Source organism: Elaeis guineensis, chromosome 1, assembly GCF_000442705.2.
Source record: "Elaeis guineensis isolate ETL-2024a chromosome 1, EG11, whole genome shotgun sequence".
NCBI lineage: Eukaryota > Viridiplantae > Streptophyta > Magnoliopsida > Arecales > Arecaceae > Elaeis > Elaeis guineensis.
The window spans coordinates 113,887,540-113,908,067 of NC_025993.2; the positions used below are offsets into that span (position 1 = coordinate 113,887,540).

A 20,528-nucleotide genomic window follows, 5' to 3' on the forward strand; every position below is an offset into this window, starting at 1 on the left:
ATGTTTTATAATCAAATATGTTTCAGATCTGACATGATGTATATAATACATCAAATCTGATTAGATTAGATGAAGAACATGGTTGATGAGATCAAAGTCATGGTCATGACATAAATTATTTTGTCAAATTGCATGTTGATGTAATCCTATTTGAAATAAGATTTCAGATCTTAGTAGCCTAGTACTCGAATTGATGAGATCATCAGACCATCCAGTCATAAGAGGAAGAAGGGATTCATTTCATTCTCTTGTCCATTCGACGGGTTCTCTTATGACGTGTAGGGGTGTCATTGTGATCCGATTTCATGAAGAAGAAAAGCGAACAGACTTTATGAATTGTTTTGATCATAAATATATTTAGATTAAATCTAAAATGATTTATGACTTATTACAATAAGATAAATTCAGATATAAAATTATTTTGAAATCTGAAAACTATGTTACATTAAATGTAATCGATAGTGATCTAAACGCAGTCATGATACATGTGATGTATGTATGAAGTTTAGATCACACTCATGCATGTTTAATTGTTAAACACAGATATAAAAATTTATTTTCATATTATGAAATATATGATATGCTTCACTTGAAATCCTAGTATAATAGTTTTACAAACTGAAACACACATTTCACACACTTAATTTGGAATTAAGTTTAAACAATCTAGATTTGAGAATTAAAGATTACTAAGATACTACATAAATCGATGGGTAACGATTTAGCATTAATCAGATCCTTCTATTGGGTTAGACCTAAAATTAGAAACAAATATAGACTGAATTGAGAAATTGGTTAAATCTAATCAAGAGTTGAATTAGATTAAATCAGAATTTCTCTAGATCAACCTTAATAGTTGAAGCTTGATCAAATCCATATTTTTGATATTAATAAATGGACCATGATCATGGCTCAGTAGTTGAGCCCGAATCTTCTGGTGGATCAAATCGAAATTAATTAACCAATTGGTGTCTAAGATAAGTTTGACAGTTTTAATCAAGTAGTTATTAATTGGGAGCTACTCACCTAGATGGCGTCTATGGCGAGTTAATGGCAAATCCCTCCCACTGATCTCACTTACCTGGCAAAAATGGTAGATTATGTTTTGATTAGATCACTAGTCGATTTGAGCTGACCCATGCCATTAAGGTAAATTAGTATGACTGATTCTTGTGTCTTTTGACCAGCTTGTGTCTAATCTTCTACATGACTTGATGAAATCGATGGAAGGATTTACGATTTGCAAGTCATTCTTCTCTTATTCTCAAATCAACAAAATCAAATCCTCTAAATTATTACATCCTTAAAATGATACAGTTATGGAGATAACTTGTTCATAGCCTCCCATTAAGATGCGTGATAATGAGTCCAATATTTCAAATAGATATTAGAGACACCACATGCCTGGTGTCTATTGAGTATTGAAATATCATTCATCATATGATCATCTTGTTGTGCCCTTCAGATCAATGCTCAGATTGGCCGAGCCACATTCAGATCTGGACATTCATTTGTTGGATGCGCTTGGTGTAGTCATATTAATGATTGGACCTAACCAGAATTTTCAGTGGATATGCCACACGCCTGCTGAAGAGATACCTGGAGCAAAATCTAATTACTAGAAATTGTTTAGAGAAATAATTGGTTATGAACCTACCCATGGATACACTAGGGTTGGTTGAGCCACACTCGGATCCAAATGCAGTCTGTGTGGATTCTAGTACCTACTAAAGAATTAATATAATTCTTCGAATTGAAAGTAGAGGCTATCAATTCGTATAAAATAGTAGGAGAACTTTTAGACTAACGTCCATATCTTTAGGATCAAAATAATTCATATACTAATAGGTTTATGTTTCTTCTTTTCAGCTATGACCAACACACTATCGCTCCATTCGCTGTTGGACAGCGACAAGCTTATCGGATCCAACTTCGATAGTTGGTATCGAAAAATCGTCCTGGAGCACGAGAGGATCCTGTACGTGCTTACGGATCCACCACCTGAAGAACCTGTTGCCAATACATCCCGTGCTGTGAGAGACACTTGAAATGGCTCAGTGACTGCACGACGATGCGTTGTATCATGAGGGCAGCAATGAAAGACGAACTTAACCATAAGTTCGAGAATGTGCAGCCAGAGGATATGATTCAAATATTGAATGAGTTCTTTGGCACCCCAAAGAATGCGAAGAGACACAACCTCTTGTGCAGTGTTCAATGCCCGTATGCGAGAGGGGACGTCAGTCACTGATCATGTATTGTACATGATCGAGCAGATTGAACGCTTAAGCAAATTTGGCTTTCCGTTACGTGAACAGTTAGGCAAGGATGCTATTCTCAATTCGCTACCGAAATCCTACCTACCATTCTTGAGTCATTATAGAATGACCAAACCTACAGTGAACTATCATGGTTTGCTTGGATTGCTGCAGACGTTCGAGAAGGACCATCAGCTCCATAGTAGGATTGCTGCAGATGTTCGAGAAGAGCCATCAACTCCAGAAATAGCTAATGCATGTATGGAAGATTCGTCTGCAGGTCGTCGATCCTCTAAGAAAAAAAAAAGGTGTAAAAGAAACGTGCCGACGATCTCAAGTCAAAGCAAAGCAAAAAGTCAAAAGTCGACAAGAGCCAGACAAAATACTTCTTTTGTAAGAAGCTGGGTCATTGAAAAAGGAATTGTCCGACTTATATAGCTTCTTTTGATCCGAACAGGCCTAAAAATAAAAGAAATAAGCAATCGATTGCTTCGCAAGGTACTTATATGATAACTCCTTGTAATTTCTCTGTTTGTGATACTACTATTTGGATATCGGATACCGAAAGTCTGATTAATATTTGCAATTTGTTGCAGAGACTGTAGGTCAATAAAAAATTTAGAGAAGATGAGCGATTTTTGAACATTGGAAATGGAAGCTTTGTTCCAATTCTAGCTTTAGGAACTATGCAGCTTGTTTTCGAGTCTAATAGTGTTATGTTAAATGAGTGTCATTATTGTCTTTTTTGATGAATGTTATCTCTGTAGGCCTTTTGGCCAAACTTGATTTCAAATTTTTAATAAAAGATGATTTTTGTGATATCATTGTGAATGATACAACAATTATGCGTGGATAATTAAAACATGACATATATATATATATATATATATATATATATATATATATATATATATATATATATATATATTATCACAGCCTGTTGGTGTAATGTATACATCGAACAAACATCCTAGGATAGATAATGTCAGTGATTCCTACCTTTGGCATTGTAGGCTAGGTCATGTGAACAAGAACAAGATAGATAGGTTAATCAAGGAGGATGTCCTTGAAATTAATTATTGTGAATTATTACCGACTTGTGAATTCTGTCTACTTGGTAAGATGACCAAGTCACCTTTTAAGAAAAAAGGTGAACAAACCAGTGATGTTTCAGGTCTAATACATAGTGATGTATGTGGACCCATGAACATAACTGCTAGAGGAGGATACTATTACTTCATTACATTTACAGATGATCTATTGAGGTATGGATATGTCTATCTTATGAAGCATAAATCCGAATCATTTGAAATATTCAAACGAATTAATAATGAAGTAAAAAAACAGACTGAGAAGAGTATTAAAACTCTTCGATCAAACCGAGAAAGTGAATACCTCACCAGTGATTTTCTGATATATCTAGAGGAGAATGGGATTCTGTCTCAATAGACCCCTCCTGAAACACCACAATATAATGGGATTTCTGAAAGGAGGAATCGAACTCTATTAGATATAGTTCGATCCATAATGAGATTTGCTAATTTGCCAATCTCCTTTTGGAGATACGTTTTTGAAACTGTCTGCTATATTCTGAATAAGATTCCAAGCAAATTTGTCGATAAAACTCCATATGAGATATGGACAAGACGTAGGCCGGTGCTCTCACACCTTCGGATTTGGGGGTGTCCAGCTTATGTCAAGCGTTTAAAGACAGATAAGTTTGGACCAAAATCCGATAAATGCTTGTTCGTATAGTACCCAAAAAAAACTAAAGGGTACTACTTCTACCTTACTGAAGAAAAAAGGTATTCATCAGCAACAAGATAGTCTTTTTGGAAAAGAAGTTCCTTGGAGAAGAAACTAATGTCGGTAAAATTAAACTTGGTGAAGTTCATGGGGTAGAAGAATCGGCACACAGAATCGGATTTGATTGAAGAATCGAATTTAGAGCCTGTAGAGACACCATTAAGAAGATTTGATAGATAACCGCATCAACCGAATAGATATTACAATTTTTTCATCCGAGATGGTGATCCTATCGAACTCGATGAGAATGATGAGGATCCGATCACCTATATGGAAGCCATGCAAAGGCCCAACTCTCAGAAGTGGCTTAATGCCATGAAATTCGAAATAGAGTCCATGAAGATCAATGGTGTATGGATACTAATTGATCCACCCGAAGGGATAAAACCTATAGAGTGCAAGTGGATTTTCAAGAAAAAAAAACGAATGAAAAGGTGGAGATCTATAAAGCTCGTCTAGTTGCTAAAAATTACCATCAGCGTTATGGTATTGACTATGACGAGATGTTCTCACCTGTGGCAATGCTCAAATCTATCCGGATTATACTTGCAATAGTAGCACACTTAGATTATGAGATCTGACAAATGAATATCAAAACCGCTTTCCTAAACGAAAAGTTGGAAGAAGAGATATATATGATACAACCTGAAGGGTTCACATCCATAAATGAATCTAAGATGTGCAAACTAAATAGGTCCATCTATGGACTGAAACAGGTATCAAAAAAAGAACATGCATTTTGATAAGGTGATCAAAGGTGATCAAAACATATGGCTTCATTAGGAACGGAGAAGAGCCTCACATCTACAAATGGACTAATGATTCTATAATCATCTTTCTTGTATTGTATGTAGATGACATACTGTTAATAGAAAATGACATTCCAGCTTTGCAGAGTGTGAAACTGTGGCTCTCATCACAGTTCTCCATGAAAGACTTGGGAGAAGCATCCTACATCCTAGAGATGAAAATCTATAGAGATAGATCTAGAAGATTGCTTGGATTATCTCAATCCACGTACATCGATACCATGTTGAAACGATTCAATATAGAAAATTTCAAGAAAGACTATCTTCTGATAGATCATGAAAGTACTCTCTCCAAGAAGAATCGTCCGACAACCCCTTAGGAGAGAGCGTATGAGTAGGATCCCATATGCTTCAACAGTGAGGTCTATCATGTATGCCATGATGTGTACGAGATCGAATGTGACCTATTCACTAGGAGAAATGAGTAGATATCAGTCTGATTCGGATAAAAATCATTGGAAGATTGTGAAGACAATCCTTAAGTATTTAAAAAATACTAAGGAGCAATGACTTATCTATGGGGACACTGACTTGAAACTTGTGGAATACACTAATTTTAGTTTTCAGTCAGACCATGATGACAGCAGAAACGTGTCGGACTACGTATTTACCTTAAATAGAGGAGTAATATACTGAAAGAATTTCAAGCAACATACTGTAGCCGATTCTGTATGCGAAGCTGAATACATTGCCGCATCTGATACTGCAAAGGAGACGATGTGATTGTGGAAGTTCATCATCGAGCTTGAAGTTACACCCTCTATTGATGGTCCTGTTCTGCTGTATTATGACAACTCTGGAGTCATAGCTCAAACGAAAGAATCAAGTTACACCAGTGTACCAAGCACATTCTACGACACTATCATCTTGTACGAGAGATCGTGGATCGAGATGACGTCGAACTTCAAAAAATCGACGGAATGGAGAACATAACCGACCCCTTCACTAAAACTCTCGGGATCAAAGAGTTCGATAATCATAAGTGAAAAATGGGTGTAAGATACTGCTCCGATTGACTTTTGTTCAAGTGAAAGTTGTTAGAAAATGTCCTAAAGCCAATCGTTTGGACGATTGTGCTCATTTTATAATATGTATATGAATTATTAATCACATGAATAAAAATTATTTTGGCATCTTTCATCACAAAGTTACATCTTCCTTGCTAGAACTCGTGTTGTGATGAAGTCTTTAGAACTATAAAGTAATCGATAAAAGAAGATTTATCATATAGTTCTTAAATATATTCGCGACCAAATGATACGTCATTAAAGGATGATGATGTTTATCAAGTGGAGGTCATTGTGTGCCATATAGATTGGTTGTCCTCTTAATCAAACAGTGTAGAGACACTGATATGGCATACAGGTGAAATGTAAAAATATATCGTCACTGAATAAGTGACTCACCTACTGAGCGTTCTGCTATCAAAAACAGCTCGCGAAGCATATGAGCATAAATGCCCCTCAAATCTGAGATCACTATGGTGACTTGCAAACAACTCACTGTGCTTTAATACCGGACTATCTGCATTTCTAATGTAGTGACGGAAAGCTACTGGGTACAATCAAGTACTTGCAAAGTCTGTGTGTGGATCAAGATGGAATTGACCCCTCTGGATTATAGGAGCTAATCCATCACTGTATTTCAATTTAGTAAAATCTTGATCAGGATAATCCATGTGATGGATTTGAAAGGTTGGAATACAATGTGTATGATCCTTCGGGATTGACAGTTTAATCCTAAACCGTCCTAGAACATTAAGGGTCAAAGAGATGAATTATGCAGTAACCATATGCATAAATTCTTGAATATTGCTTTGTGATAATTCGACATATCCGAACGTCGAAAATCATTGCTAGATGGTAACTTCGATTAGTACAAAAAATAGTTTCTGTGCTACCGGCTTAGTGATCGAACCTATGGAGTCACACACAAAAATCAGACAATATAGGAAAGAATTGACCTAAGTCTATATGTTCGATTTGGAAGTACATGATTTGATTGAACAAGTAGATTAACTTGATTGAGAATTAAGTTATGGATTATACGGGATGAAATAGTTGACTATGTCTAGCTAGCACTAGACATGAGATTCAAGTTCAATTTCGGAGATTAACAAGATTTGGTCTTTGATCCATAAGAGTCTATGAGAGATTGAATTTAAGTGCTAATTAATTTCAAATTAAATCTGATTTAATTAGACTTAATTGGATTCATAAATCTAAGTTAGACTTGATCCTAAATCCTAAATAATTTGATATTGACAACCTATTCGAAATTGTTTCGAGTCAGGTTCGAATTGCATTCGAATTGACCCATATTTGGATTAGATCCTTAAAATCCACTTTTACTGGGACTCTCTCTCCTCAGGGCCGACCAAGGGGTAATAGGGTGTTGATTGTTGCCGCCCCACCCTTGGGTGAAAACATGGGTGCATATAGGGACCTAGTTAGGTGCCAATCCTTCCTCATTTATGACTCCTTTTTTTATAAGATATAGATTAATTCAAAACTTGTTTGAATTAGAAATCCTAATCTTATGGATCATGAAAAATCATCTATAAATAGGGAGGACCTCTAACTATCAAAGCATAACAATTAAATTGTGTGCTAAAAAGAGAAAGAGAGAAAGAGGCGTGAAGATAGATTGGACGTCACCCATCCTTGGCGTCACCTATCCTTGGCGTCCCACCTTCCCATGGCGTAAAGGTCCTCTTGGATGTCCCTCTTGCTGGTGTGAGGCGTCACACCAGAGGCTCTCTCTTCCCTTTGGTGCCTTGCGAAGGTGCTTCAATCCAAGGCTTTCATCCCGTTTTCTTGCGAAGCTTGGCGCGCACGCGAAATAGAAGGTTTGTGGATTCAGACCTACGCGAGGTTTTAGATTCATAATCTTTGAAGATTTGATCCCTATTCCGCTGCATATCAGGTAAAGATCTGGTCTTTATTAAGTTGTTATAGAAAATTTTTAGATACAACCCTGGCAATCCATCGTGTTTTTTGATAGAAACAGGCTTTCTTTCCCTACAGATTTATGATGAACAAATAAACAGAAAATGCATATAGCAAGAATGATTTATAATGACACACAATCATAGAGTGCCAAACAATCATGCAGATAGCAATACCAATGTCCACTTGGCAAATATTCAACATCCATTAAAAAGACAAGTGCTTGGCACACGGTTTATTCAAGAGAAAGGAGCACTTGATGGATGGCCTTGATTGCAAGAGTTCACAAAAACAAGAGTATTTTATAGAAAGGGGTGGGAGCATGGCCTCACTGCTACTAAAATGAGACATATGGCCTTACACACGAACATCCAAAATTCCAAACACAATGGGCATTTGCATTAACAATGGCACATAAGAACTTTATTTGCATGTTTTCATTGACTTGAAACACAATAATTGAAATGATTACTAGGTCTGCAAGTGTGATCATCTAAAGAATGAAGGGTTTTCCCAAAGTGGAAAATGAGAAACATCCACATCCACATCCACATTTCTTGAGTCACTATCCTCACCACCAAGGAATATGCTGAAAACACATAATGTAGCATGAGTAAACCATTGCTCAAACAGTTTTCCTTTTTTTCGAAATGGTGAAGTTTTAAGAATGAGAATGCAAAGAAGAAACCAAAATCAAACCTTCATTCATTTGTGTCAAGTATATTAACAATGAGTCTGATCTGCCAAATGATACCCATAAACTCTCTTATACAATTTTCTACAATTCTGTCTAATAAGTGGACATGTAGATAGAAAGGAAACGGATTATTTAACCTCCTCAATTGTGTTTTATAATAATGAAAGCTATTTTCTCAATCAATGCTTTTATCATAGATGGCAGTGAAATAAATACAATTCCTTTTTTATTTTTCTTTCAGATACAAGCAGAAGATGAGAAGAAATGTTATAGAAATACATTCTGCAGACTCAACAATGCAAATGCCATATGTACCTTTCTGTTATCTTCAATATAAGACCTAAGAAGATAGCGCGAGTACTTCTCCTTATCTTCATCAGTTGCTAATACATTAATCATGTCTTGACCAACAGCAGCACTACATGATGGATCAGGGCATCGCAACGTTAAGCATCCTGGGCCATCACTTATTGATGTACCAATATAACCTGCAGGTGAAAACTTGAGATCAACCTTTAAATGATATGTTCAACCAAGACAAAAATGAAAGACAACTGCTAGGGAATATATAATACAAGTCTATGTCATGAACCTTCTCCTGCCCATCTGGATTCTAATTCAGAGTAAACTCTATTACAAGGAAAAAAAAAGAGAGGATATTTTCAGGTACCATCACAATGACAAAAAGCCCAGAAAGGTATGCATCAAAACCCACTAAGGTGATTCCACAAGGCAACATAAAAGGCAGCTACTATAATCAGGATTTGGAAGGATGCATTTTTCCTAGGAATAAATATCAATCAAAGAAAAGAATCAAGGGCCCCTCATCCTTCAGATTTTAGAACAGTCATTTCATGATTAAGTTAAAAAGAGCTTGTCAGAGGTTATTTACTTGTAAAATTTTACAGTGCCCTCTATATGTAACCTCTCCGTATTCAGATGCTTTTGTTGTTTTCACTTGACAATTAATATTTTGCAGAGCATTAAATTGATCCAGCATCTAACTAGTGGGGGAAAGCAATGTAACACTCGACAACTAATGTTGAGTAAAGGTTAAAATCAACACAATTAAGAAATTTATATATATCTCCATAATAAATTTGCCATGATACTTTTAAAACATAATCTGGCCCAGGTTCCATTAGAATTACATCAATATAGGTGCACCAAAGCACAAACTGAATAAGTTAAAGAATCCAATATAGTACCAGCATTTCTGAAATTATCTCATGAACCACTTTCATCATCCTAAAAATTAAAATTTTGGACACTCCATTATGTCTATGTACAGTGCCATTATTGCGGTACAATGAAGAATCATTCTTCCAAACAAGTCCAAAATATTCAAATAAGTTGTTCACATAAGATATTTTGAGACTAGTTTCCAACAGACAAGTCCAGTCAGTCCCATGAATGACCAAATAAAATATAACACTTCTCCAACCAATGCAAGAAATTCAACGCCAAGTCAAATAGGTTTTCTTTCTTAAACAGTCTGATTATTAATCAAAATTATTAATTAGCCAGTCTGGTTGCTTCAAAAGAATTTCTTTGATTCAAATAATATAGACCAGAAACACATCCAGCTTAATTATTTCTGGTGTTTAACTATGTTAGATTTCTAACTGTCCTTCTTTGCTAAGTTAATGACATAAAGAGCTTTAACAATGCAGAAGCTGCAGATGACCACTTCAGCACAAATATAAATAATAAAGGTGTGTAAGAAGATCCAATTAAAAACAAAGTCAACATACTAATACATCAGCATATACTGATAGTTGAAATAGGGTACAACACTCAAAACATTTCATTACTAGCTGCTTCACTATCACAATTCATAGATAATATAACACTAACGTCAGAGCAGTCACATTTTTGGTTGATCACCTGTCTCTACCACCCACCATACTATCACACAGGATACAGGTTGGGCACTCTATGCAGTAGCCAACTGGCATTAGTCATGAATAAATAGATTTAAAGATGAGAGTGTGACATAGGACAGAAGAAGAAAGAGATAGAGAGGAAGAAGAAGAAGAAGAAGAAGAAGAGAGGAAGGAAGAGGAGGAGGAGGACAAGGCAGAGAGAGAGGGCACTCAACATTCCTTGCATTCTCAATAAAAACTGTCTTCTCGATTAACACAGCAATAGGTTTATACAGACAACCAAAACCCTAATAAGAGTCTGCATAAAAAATAAATTCCAGAGTCTAAATAAAATTCTAGAATCCAAATAAAATAAATTTCCCTAATTTCCATATTTCCATCTAACATAAGTGTGCCTTGATTCCTTATTAATGGAGGGCCTCCGCGAAGTTTTATCAAAAATATTAACACAAATCTTAAAGAACATGTATATTTCACCATATTTTTCTCTTTGTGCAATGGAATCCAAGGTTTTAAATCCTGTGTGTAATGGGGTTCTCCCGATTGTCCAAAGGAACGGGACGCGCCGCCGTCCTGCTCCGTCTCGACACTTAGGACAGAGGATATCCCATGATGTCTCAATCAGGACGCTAGGACACCAGCAAGACGGCCCTGTCCTGACGTATGGGATGGTACCCTGTCTCAGTATTCCGCGGGACGTTTTGCTGGGACCTAAATCCATGGTGAAATCAAACCTCCTCTTGTCAAACACCACTTGCATTCTACATATAATTCTCATTATGGATAAAAGGCAGGATAAGAATGATATCAAAGACTGAAGCCAAGAATAAGTCTGGAAAACTTTTTAGGAAACCAAATAAAATCTAACAGGTTCTGGATAAACAAACCTCTCCAGCATGAACCACAAAAATGATGGCCACAAGCAGCAGCACTCATGTTATTATGGGGATAGTTTTCAAAACAAATTCCACAAGACAGCTGCCACAAAAGCAAACAGTCCATAAGAAGCAAAGAAAATGAATTAAATTATAAACAGAGTTCATCCTAACCCTAAAAATATCGTGTCTGACTTACTTCCCTAGCATTTTGCATTTCCACTGGATTCTCCAACAAGCCAACAGCCTTCCGAACATTTTCTTCATCTGCAAACCATTCATCATGCACCTTACTAACACTCCTGTATGCCCAAGAAACAAGTATTTCAGACTGAAGAATTAAATAGTCAAAGATTAACAATAAATGCATTTCTCCTGCAAAGATGGCAGATAGACGACGTGTCCTATATGATTACCTAAACCTACAATTATCAAACAGAAAAGTTTCAAACAAGTTTATAGCAATTTGCATTCACAACTTTATATTATATCACTTGTTACATGGGCCCCTTTATTTAGCCTTAATTAATCAAACCCAACATTTAGATCTGGCCATGGTATGACACTTGGATATGGTTCTGTAAGAAGAAAACCTTACGACACTGGAAGGATCCAGCACTTAAATACATGTTCGACAGACATGCTTACCTGAGTCCATGTCATATACAAACTCATGCAACAGCGAGCGTGCTAAACCTACACTGTTGGCATTCCTTTCACCAAAATAAGTTTTTCATGGTTATTATAGCCAATTTCAGATGATCTTCTATGTTCATTAAAAAGGTTAAGAAACTCCAGGCATATTTATAACATGGTGCTCTAAAAATGCATAAGATATTACAAGAAGTATGTCATCAGCCAAACTATTTGAGCAAGCACATCCAATAAAAGGAGAAGGTGCAACAGCTGTCTTCTGTTTTGAAATACACGATACGTTAAAAAGTGCTACCTCCACTATTGGAAAGATGAAATAAGTCGATTCTGGTGATGCATATGCATATAGAAGTGCATATATAATCACTTAGATTAAATTAAATTGGAGGTAGCTTATTTTACTTGTCATTGAAATACTTAGAAATTGCAATCTGCATTAATGTACCCAAGCCCATTGGCTCTTTGAAAAATTTTTCACCTATTTGCATGTCGGCCATGATCTCATCCATATTATCTCCTATAACTTTAGTTCACATCAAACTAGTAACTCCTCATCCTAAAAGGCTTGTATATATAATTGAAGGCATCTCAATAGCTTCCTAAAGTTTTCACACCCTCTCACTTGGATAAATGATTTGTTGATCATAATTTTGAATATATCATGCATACACAACCATATGGACTATTCCATCTCGATCCTACTTCAACTACTAGCGTATACCCCAAAATTTAGGTGCAGTAAAATGTGGGCCCAACCAAACAATATCAAATGTGGTGCATGCTAAGAAAGAAGGATTTGTGTCCTATAAGTGTGCATCCCCAATTGTAGGGCATGTGACTCTCATGTGCGGGAAGTTGAGTGCATTGAATGAAGATAGTGGTATAAGACACAAATCAAGCCAGAGAGAACAAAGGCTTCAGACATTCTAACTCCAAGCAGTCCAGTCAGAAGGAGGCAAGTGGCAACCAATCATGTAATGAAGCAACCCAAGTGATCACTGGATAGACAATGAAAGGACCGCCATTTATAACACTTAGCACACCTTTCCATTCCTAAGAATGATGGCGCAAAAAAACATGTCAATAGATTTGTTCCAGCGCTAGAGACTGTAGGTCAGACCCGCACTTTAGACTGCACTATCTAAGCTACTCGACCATATCCCTAGGGAATCAAGGTCCAAACTGTTTGTGCACATCGTCATTGTGCACACTAAGCAACCCTCAAAATGGAAGCCCAACTTGCTGTGTGGTTTATCTTTCAACACCTTCCCTCCAAAGCATTCCACACAATGGAGGCTTATCCATGTATCATTTGTTTCCTTCATATTCAAAAGAAAAAAAAAGGACTTCCACTTTGGGCATGTCTACTTTTTTATTTTTATCTCCACTTTTGACCATCTGATTTTTGCTAGAAATTGTAAAGTCCTCTTTGTTGAGACAATAGAACCCGAATCACCAAGTCAACTAACAAACAAACAAGTGATCGGTGCCCTCAAGTCAAATTTATGATTGTTATAGATTGCAATATTTTTATAACAATATTTTTAAGGTACTTGGTCCATAGACATGTCATCGCACACCAGTACCAGTACAAGCCAAGGTTTTAAATCCCATGGGATGAAGGTATCCCAATATCTCCATAGAACGGAAAGCCCCGCTGTCCCGTCCTGTCCCGATAGCCGTCTTGGTCATGCATCCCAAGATATATCCTCCATCTCTTTCTCTTCTTTTTTCCTTTCTTTGTTTTTTCTTTCCTTCCTTCTTTTCTTTCTTTTTCTTCTACCTTCCTTTCTTTCCTTTTTTCCTCTCTTTTTGTCACCCCTTTCTTTCTTTTTTCCTTTTTTCTTCTTTCTCTTTCTTTCTTCCTTCTTTCCTTCCTTTCTTTTTCTTCTCCCTTCCCTTCTTTGTTTCATTTTTCTTCTTCTTCTTTCCTTTCACTTTTTTCTTTTTTCATATTCCTTTCTTTCTTTCCTCTTTCTTTTTCTTTCTTTGTATGGATGAGTTTTGGAGCCATTCCCATTTTCTCATAGGAAAGGGACGCCCCCCATCCCACCGGGATGTAAAACTTTGGTACAAACTATCCAATTGTCTATGATCCAAGTCCACTCTTTCACCAAGATGTTGACATAATCCATCCCAATGCAGTGCAATATCCATCATTGACCTCCTGAATCACCAAGGCGTTAGTTGTCTATCCTTTGTGCCTTTCCCTGAACTGCACATATCCAATCTTGGAGTCCCAGAGGACAAAGCCTGCTAGAAAGATTAGTGAAAGAATCTTTGGGGTGGAAGCCAAGGGAATATTGGTGGGGACAGCTGTGGAATCAAAGGAGATGGCAGAAAAGGTGGAGGTGGGGAGGAGGGAAACTCGAACAAGCTGCGGAGGAGGGCAATAGAGGTGAACATCATGGCAGGGTAGTTGATGAGTTCTAAGGGAAACATAAGGCACAAAGAAAAAGAGAAGAGAAAAGACTCTTCTTTCTTCCAATGGGATAGACATGAGAGTTACAGAGTTTACATTTTTCCCAAGGGAGATAAGATGTCACCCAAGGCTAGATATTTAGAAGTTAGGGACTAATAGCATTGAGAACATTCTGCAATGAACCCCACAGCACATTCTGGTAGTGTCAATATGTGCTGCTAACATGTTCCTCACTAGGTGCACTATCATGTGAGTTGTGGGTCCCATAAGGATCATGGGCCCATTTTTGCCCCAACAATGTGCTAATTCGGTTCAAGGGCTGCAGTGCAATTGCAGTATGTGATCACCCTCCCATCTAATGATCCCACCTTTCTCTCCCCCAAGTTCAAAAGCCCCTCTATTGAGCTCCACTACTTAGTATGAGATGATACTCCCCACCTCTCATGTAATTATAATCTGCTATTATACGAGAAAAAAGGTATAAACTATGGATTTTTTACCGAAAGGGAATGGAGAAGGGTGAGTAGCATCCTATTAGTTTCAAGGCAAACTAACCATTCGAGAGAGCCACTCGGTGTCCAATTGCCACTCTCCAAAGTCTACATATCACAACCGTCCATCAAGTAGATCATAGACCAACAAGACATGAAGGCGAATGTCACACCTTTTGACGTAATTTATTTTACATTCCTAGGTGGATTATTAAAAAGACAACTAGGTGTAGTCTCGCAATAGAATTATGTGTTAAACTCAGAGCTCTACTCTCTTGATCATGATTGAGATTGATGATGGAGCCACCATTGATCAAGTTAAAAAGAATAAAATGCAGATAGATCTGAATTGGAAGGCATGTATCATTTTGGATAAGTAAGGCAACATGATAACACAGTAATAGCACTCTTTTGTTTTTTCCAAAAAATAAAAAAAAATGTAATTAGTTAAATTTAAAGAGATAAATGCAATACATTGGTTCAATTACAATTTTATAGATTTGTTATAAAAACATATTAAATATTTAAATAAGTGAAAGTAAACTGGTTTTGATTACAATAATTTTTTTCCAACTACATTCTTATAAATTCTTATTCTATAACAATTTTATGATCTTACACAATTTCTTCTTTTTGCATATTTCATAAAATAGGCATTTCACCCTAAAAGCAATCCATTTGAATCCAAATTTAGCCTGATATATCTCATTTAAAGTTGGACAACTAAACAAAGAAATGTATTTTTACAATACTAATACATGAGCACATAAAGAAAGTGTCCCCCCCTACAAGCAAATAATAGCATCTTGCAGACTGAAAATGGAGTTTATATCAGAAACCTGAACAAAAATATAGAAACAGATATTCCTCTCCTATAAACTGGACTCTCTTACCAGTTATAATGGCGCAGAAGGATGCATGCTGCAGACCTTGATATTGAAAGTACAATAGAGACCCTATTTATGTCTTCCTCCTGATGCTGCCGTATATCAGCTTCACTCAAAATAGTATAGTTTTGCTGACATGATAAATCAGCAAAGTGTTCAATAAAACTAGATAATTATCGCAGATGCACAAAAGAACAATACATGGAACATATAGCATAAATAACAGCATATTCTCAGTTAAGTTTTCTCGCATTGATCAACGAATTAAAGCCCCTTTTAAATAAGTTACAATTACTTAGCTAGAACTTTCATTTGTAGATATGCAAAATGAAGAAATACAATCAAATATAATTATATATTATTATTTTGAATAAGCAAATAAGTAACCAAATGCAAGCATAACGAATTTTAGTTGCTAAGCTCTTCCTTGATTGCGTCAGCTGACCCAGGAAATTATTCCAGCTCTTACTCCTGCTTGTAGGTACTTCAAGAATTTCTAGAATCACATACCACAAGTTACTGTTTCCAGGGACCCATATCATAACCATATCCATCTAACCTTGTCAGAACTATCTCGGATCAACTAGATGGATCCTCATTTGCCAAGCATTCCTATTTAGTGCCATTTATGGCCTATCTATTCAACTTTTGGCCGAATCATTCAAAGCTTCTTTAACCTTTGCATACTGCATGTCTGAATCAACAGAAGTTATTTTAGAAATTTAAAGGCTACAATCAAATTATTTGCTAGTAACAACTACCAAGCATTGAAATATTCTACCTCAAAAGCTAATAATTTACTGCCAATCCTAACATTTTCTAGAACCATCCCCTCATTATTTACATAACCATAAACTCTAACTTTGTGCTGTTATACCACAAAACTAACACCCGTTATTGCTATGACCATCCAAAGATATTAAGAAAGTCCAGTCTAAGACAGCAAGTCAAGATAGCTCACATGCTAAAGCCATTGAACCAACAAATGCACAATCCTAGCATGCTAAAATCCTTCATCAAACAAAAAAAAAGGTCGAATTTTAGTTGAGATGCTTGTAAAGATAATGTGCTGAGCAATAATTCATAAAATCCTGTGCACAAAATCAGAGCAAACATTTAATGTTGCTATGATCTCTAAGGTGATTAAACATCCAATTCACCAGCACAAGCTATGCTTGGCATTGACAGGGTGATAGAAAGGATACAGCCAATATAAATCAGGCAGACATAAAATAGGGAGGATTATGGGATCCATGTGATATTTAGCTCCCAGGAACAGGTAAGTATCAAAGAAGAACTGCAGATGCAAATGAAAAGCAGAATACTATTCAAAAGCCTAAGCACACGCCCTTGACTTGTTATATTCATCTGATGAATGCACTGCTAGATATCACTTGACAAAGTCCAGTAAATGAAAACATCACCCTTGGAGAGGGGAAAGAAACTAACTTGTTGATGAAAAAGAAACATGTGACTTGAAAAAATAACGGTAGAATAATCATAGCCCAACAAAGACTTCTATCGCTTCGATTAAGGCCAAATGCACCGTCCAAACGCACCGTCCAAACTATCAAAACCTTAAATTTCTCACTCCAAGCCCATTTTTGAATCAAAATTTTGAGAGAGAAACAATCACATCATGTTCGGATACTAAATTACCACAAATTTTTCTAGTTTATTCAAGATATCTCCTACAGCTAGCTCATCCGTTAAAAAAATTTCAAATCCCGCTCAAACGTCGATACCACCAAAGCTAAACGACACTGAAGCGAAGCAAGACATCAAGCACAAGCGATCAGCCAAAAAAAGCCAGCCGTTTCCTCTCGCTTCACCTGCTGCCGATGGGAGGTGATGTCCTCGGAGTCGTCCGACTCGTTATCCACGAAATCGTAACCGGCGTCCCCATCGTCGCTGCCCATCGCGGTCTCCCCGCTGTAGAAGTCGTCGTCCAGGGACTCCAGATCGTTGGCGTCGTGCATGTCGTCCTCCGAGTCCATCTCTCCCCGCTGGACCCCGTTCCCGAGCCCCAGGCGCCCCAAAAACCCTAGAATTCCGCCGGAACGCGCGATTAGGGCAAGAATCTGGAGGACCGGCGCGATACGGAGGATCCAATCGAAGAAGAGGGCGAGGAGATCGGGTTTGGGGAAGGGAATGGTGGGAGCTTGGAGCGCGAGAGAGAAGAGAGAAGGGAAAGGGGAAGGGCGATGGATTCTCGAGAGGGGGGCAGCTCGGGTTTGGGTGTTGGATTTTTACTGGAAAGGAGGAATCTCGTGGACATTTTATATGCGGGAAGGGGGAGCAGGGGGGAATGGAGGGCAAACAGTAACCAGATGTTATTTTATGGCCATTAAGAAAAAGGGGAAGACAAGTGATAAACTCACTCCACCATTTTGACATCGTGCGCTGCTATCGCATCTGTGCGTTCAATGCGGAGGCATCTCTGAATTACCTCTTGACTTACGATCCTTCCAGGTACTCTCTCCAAGCAAAATATGAAAATTAGCCTAAATGGTACATTTAATGGTTTCACATTCGATATTTTGCAGATAATTTTTTAATAATTTGTTGTCCTTAGAAATTATAAATTATAAATTTTAATATTTTAAAAATTATCATTCTTTCCTTCAAACTCTCTATTTTATGCTAATCAATTCATTCTTGGATGCTAGATTAGCCATATAAAATTAAAAAAACAGAAGAGAGAGAGGATTAGACTTATACCTATATTTTAATTTTAATTTGCATGTCAGATATGTAAAAAAAAAAAATAGCTCGAAGTTTAGAGGTTTAAGTCTAAGTCCAATCTAACATAGGATCAAGATTGTGTTTAGTTCCAAAATGAAAGTGGATTTTTGGATCTTTTTTATAATTATAAATGTCTTTTATACTCCCATTCGCCATTTTCTCTTTCATTGATAACTAATTTCTTTGCATTTTAACTTTCACAGCAAAGGGAATAGAAAAATAGAGATGGTGGGGTGAATAGAATAGAAGGGTGATAGGTAGCGTGGGTAGGAGAAGAGAATGGACAGGCGCAACCTGTATCTGGATCAGACGATCCTGACCGTTGGTCCAATAAACATCACTTCAATCCCGTTCCTCGTTGGCCAGTTGGGCCACCGTCGGCTGGGACTTCGAAATGAGAAAATAAATTGAAGCACTGGTGGTGCCGTGGAATCATCATTCTTCGAAGTGGAGATAGAGTGCCACGTATCCTTGCCGCGGTTGGAAACTCTAACCGGAATGGCGGAAAATCTAACAAGTTCACTTCTTCGGAAAATGTTACAGGAAATCTATTGGATGAATGCTTGGGCGCAAAACGTGGTATCCTGCCCATAACGTTTTAAGAGCTACCTATCATGCTTCACGAGATGTGTCAAGCTTGCATACCTTATAATAGCTTTTGGTATAGGTAGTATTATAGTCGAAGGCTCATGATTCGACAAATGAGGTACTCGTGATTCGGTATATAAGGTATTATCTATTCTGATCCATGAGCTGCACAGTTTTGTTTCTCAAGATTTCGATCCAAAAAATGTCTCACGTGAAAATAATGGTCCCTTCTTATATAAATTAAAATTCTTCTTGACTCACAATCAATATCGGACTAATGATGTCCTCTCTTTTATACCACAACTTAACCCTCCAATCAAAAGAGAGTTTGTATGCGGACAGAATTTGCTTTCTTCCTTATTTTTATCCCAAATTGATATACGAGCGGAAGGAGTCATCACATAGTTGCAAGGATGGTCCTAGGACTGAAACCATATCAAATACCAGCATATCTATATCCATATTTATTTTATTTGATGAGTATAAACAGAGATACGAATATTATTCAGATGCAAAAAATCATATTCATATTTGTTTTAAACGAATACGAATATCGAAAGTATAGATATATTATGGATATAAATTGGATAATTAAACTTTATGACTATAAAATCAAAGATATTACTAAATATATGATAAATTAAGTTAACAACATATTTATAGTTGGATCCTCAAATTTTTGTCCACATCCAGATGGATTCAAATACAAATACAGATATTAGATATACGAAAATGGATCCAAATGTCATTGTTGTGGCCAAGGGCTCATGGTTCGGTGCGTAAGGAATTATCCGCTCTGGCTCATGAGTCTCACACTTTTGTCCTACCTCATGTAGAAAAAATGATTTATTCTTATATAAGCAAAAATCCTCTTGACTCATAACTAATATGGGACTAGTGATGCCCTCCCTTCTATACCATAATAGATAGCATGGCCAATAACCATTTAATATATTTAACTTGTTTCAATATATTATAGATCGGATTAAATTGCATGTTTAATAAAATAGATCTGGATTTTTTATCCGGTCGATAAACAAGTTCAAATTGATAAAATTTTTGTGTATCATGTATTCCATCAGATCTGACTGCCACCCCAAGTTTTTGGAGTATTTTTATTATAATCCAAGATTGAGAGCCAAAGTGGTCTGAGTATCCATTCCCTGCGAGCTATGAAATGGATTATAAGTGATAAAATGGATGGTTCAAGTAATGCCTGGATCAATTTTATGTGATCTTACTTCCCTATATACCATCAATGTTCTTTGCATGTGATGTAGCATAAGCAAGCCTTGCCATTTTGTTGATGGCTTGGTAAGGGATGTGCTTTTTGGTGGGGCGATGGTGATGGCTACTTTGGATTCCTTTTCTTGATGGAGTTGTACTCGAGTGGACCAATTCACCGAAGATTCATGTTAGCAGCGGTCTTGATCATCTAGACAAGCCTCATTGTCAAGGGATT

At 36.9% G+C, this 20,528-nt stretch overlaps 1 protein-coding gene across 2 annotated transcripts in view; it reads right to left on the bottom strand.

The window, feature by feature from the left end:
• The window catches only part of LOC105038632 (probable E3 ubiquitin-protein ligase ARI8), a 33,177-nt gene extending 15,205 nt beyond the window's left edge, over positions 1-17,972 (bottom strand). For both annotated transcript variants that reach the window (XM_010914498.4, XM_010914497.4), the window contains exons 1-5: positions 17,566-17,972; positions 15,740-15,864; positions 11,479-11,581; positions 11,292-11,382; positions 8,834-9,006 (exon numbers count right to left, since the gene is read on the bottom strand). In XM_010914498.4, coding sequence (XP_010912800.1) covers positions 8,834-9,006; positions 11,292-11,382; positions 11,479-11,581; positions 15,740-15,864; positions 17,566-17,730 — 657 coding nt within the window. In that variant the 5' untranslated portion in view covers positions 17,731-17,972. The remainder of the gene's footprint in view (positions 1-8,833; positions 9,007-11,291; positions 11,383-11,478; positions 11,582-15,739; positions 15,865-17,565) is intronic.
• Between the last annotated feature and the right edge of the window lie 2,556 nt (positions 17,973-20,528).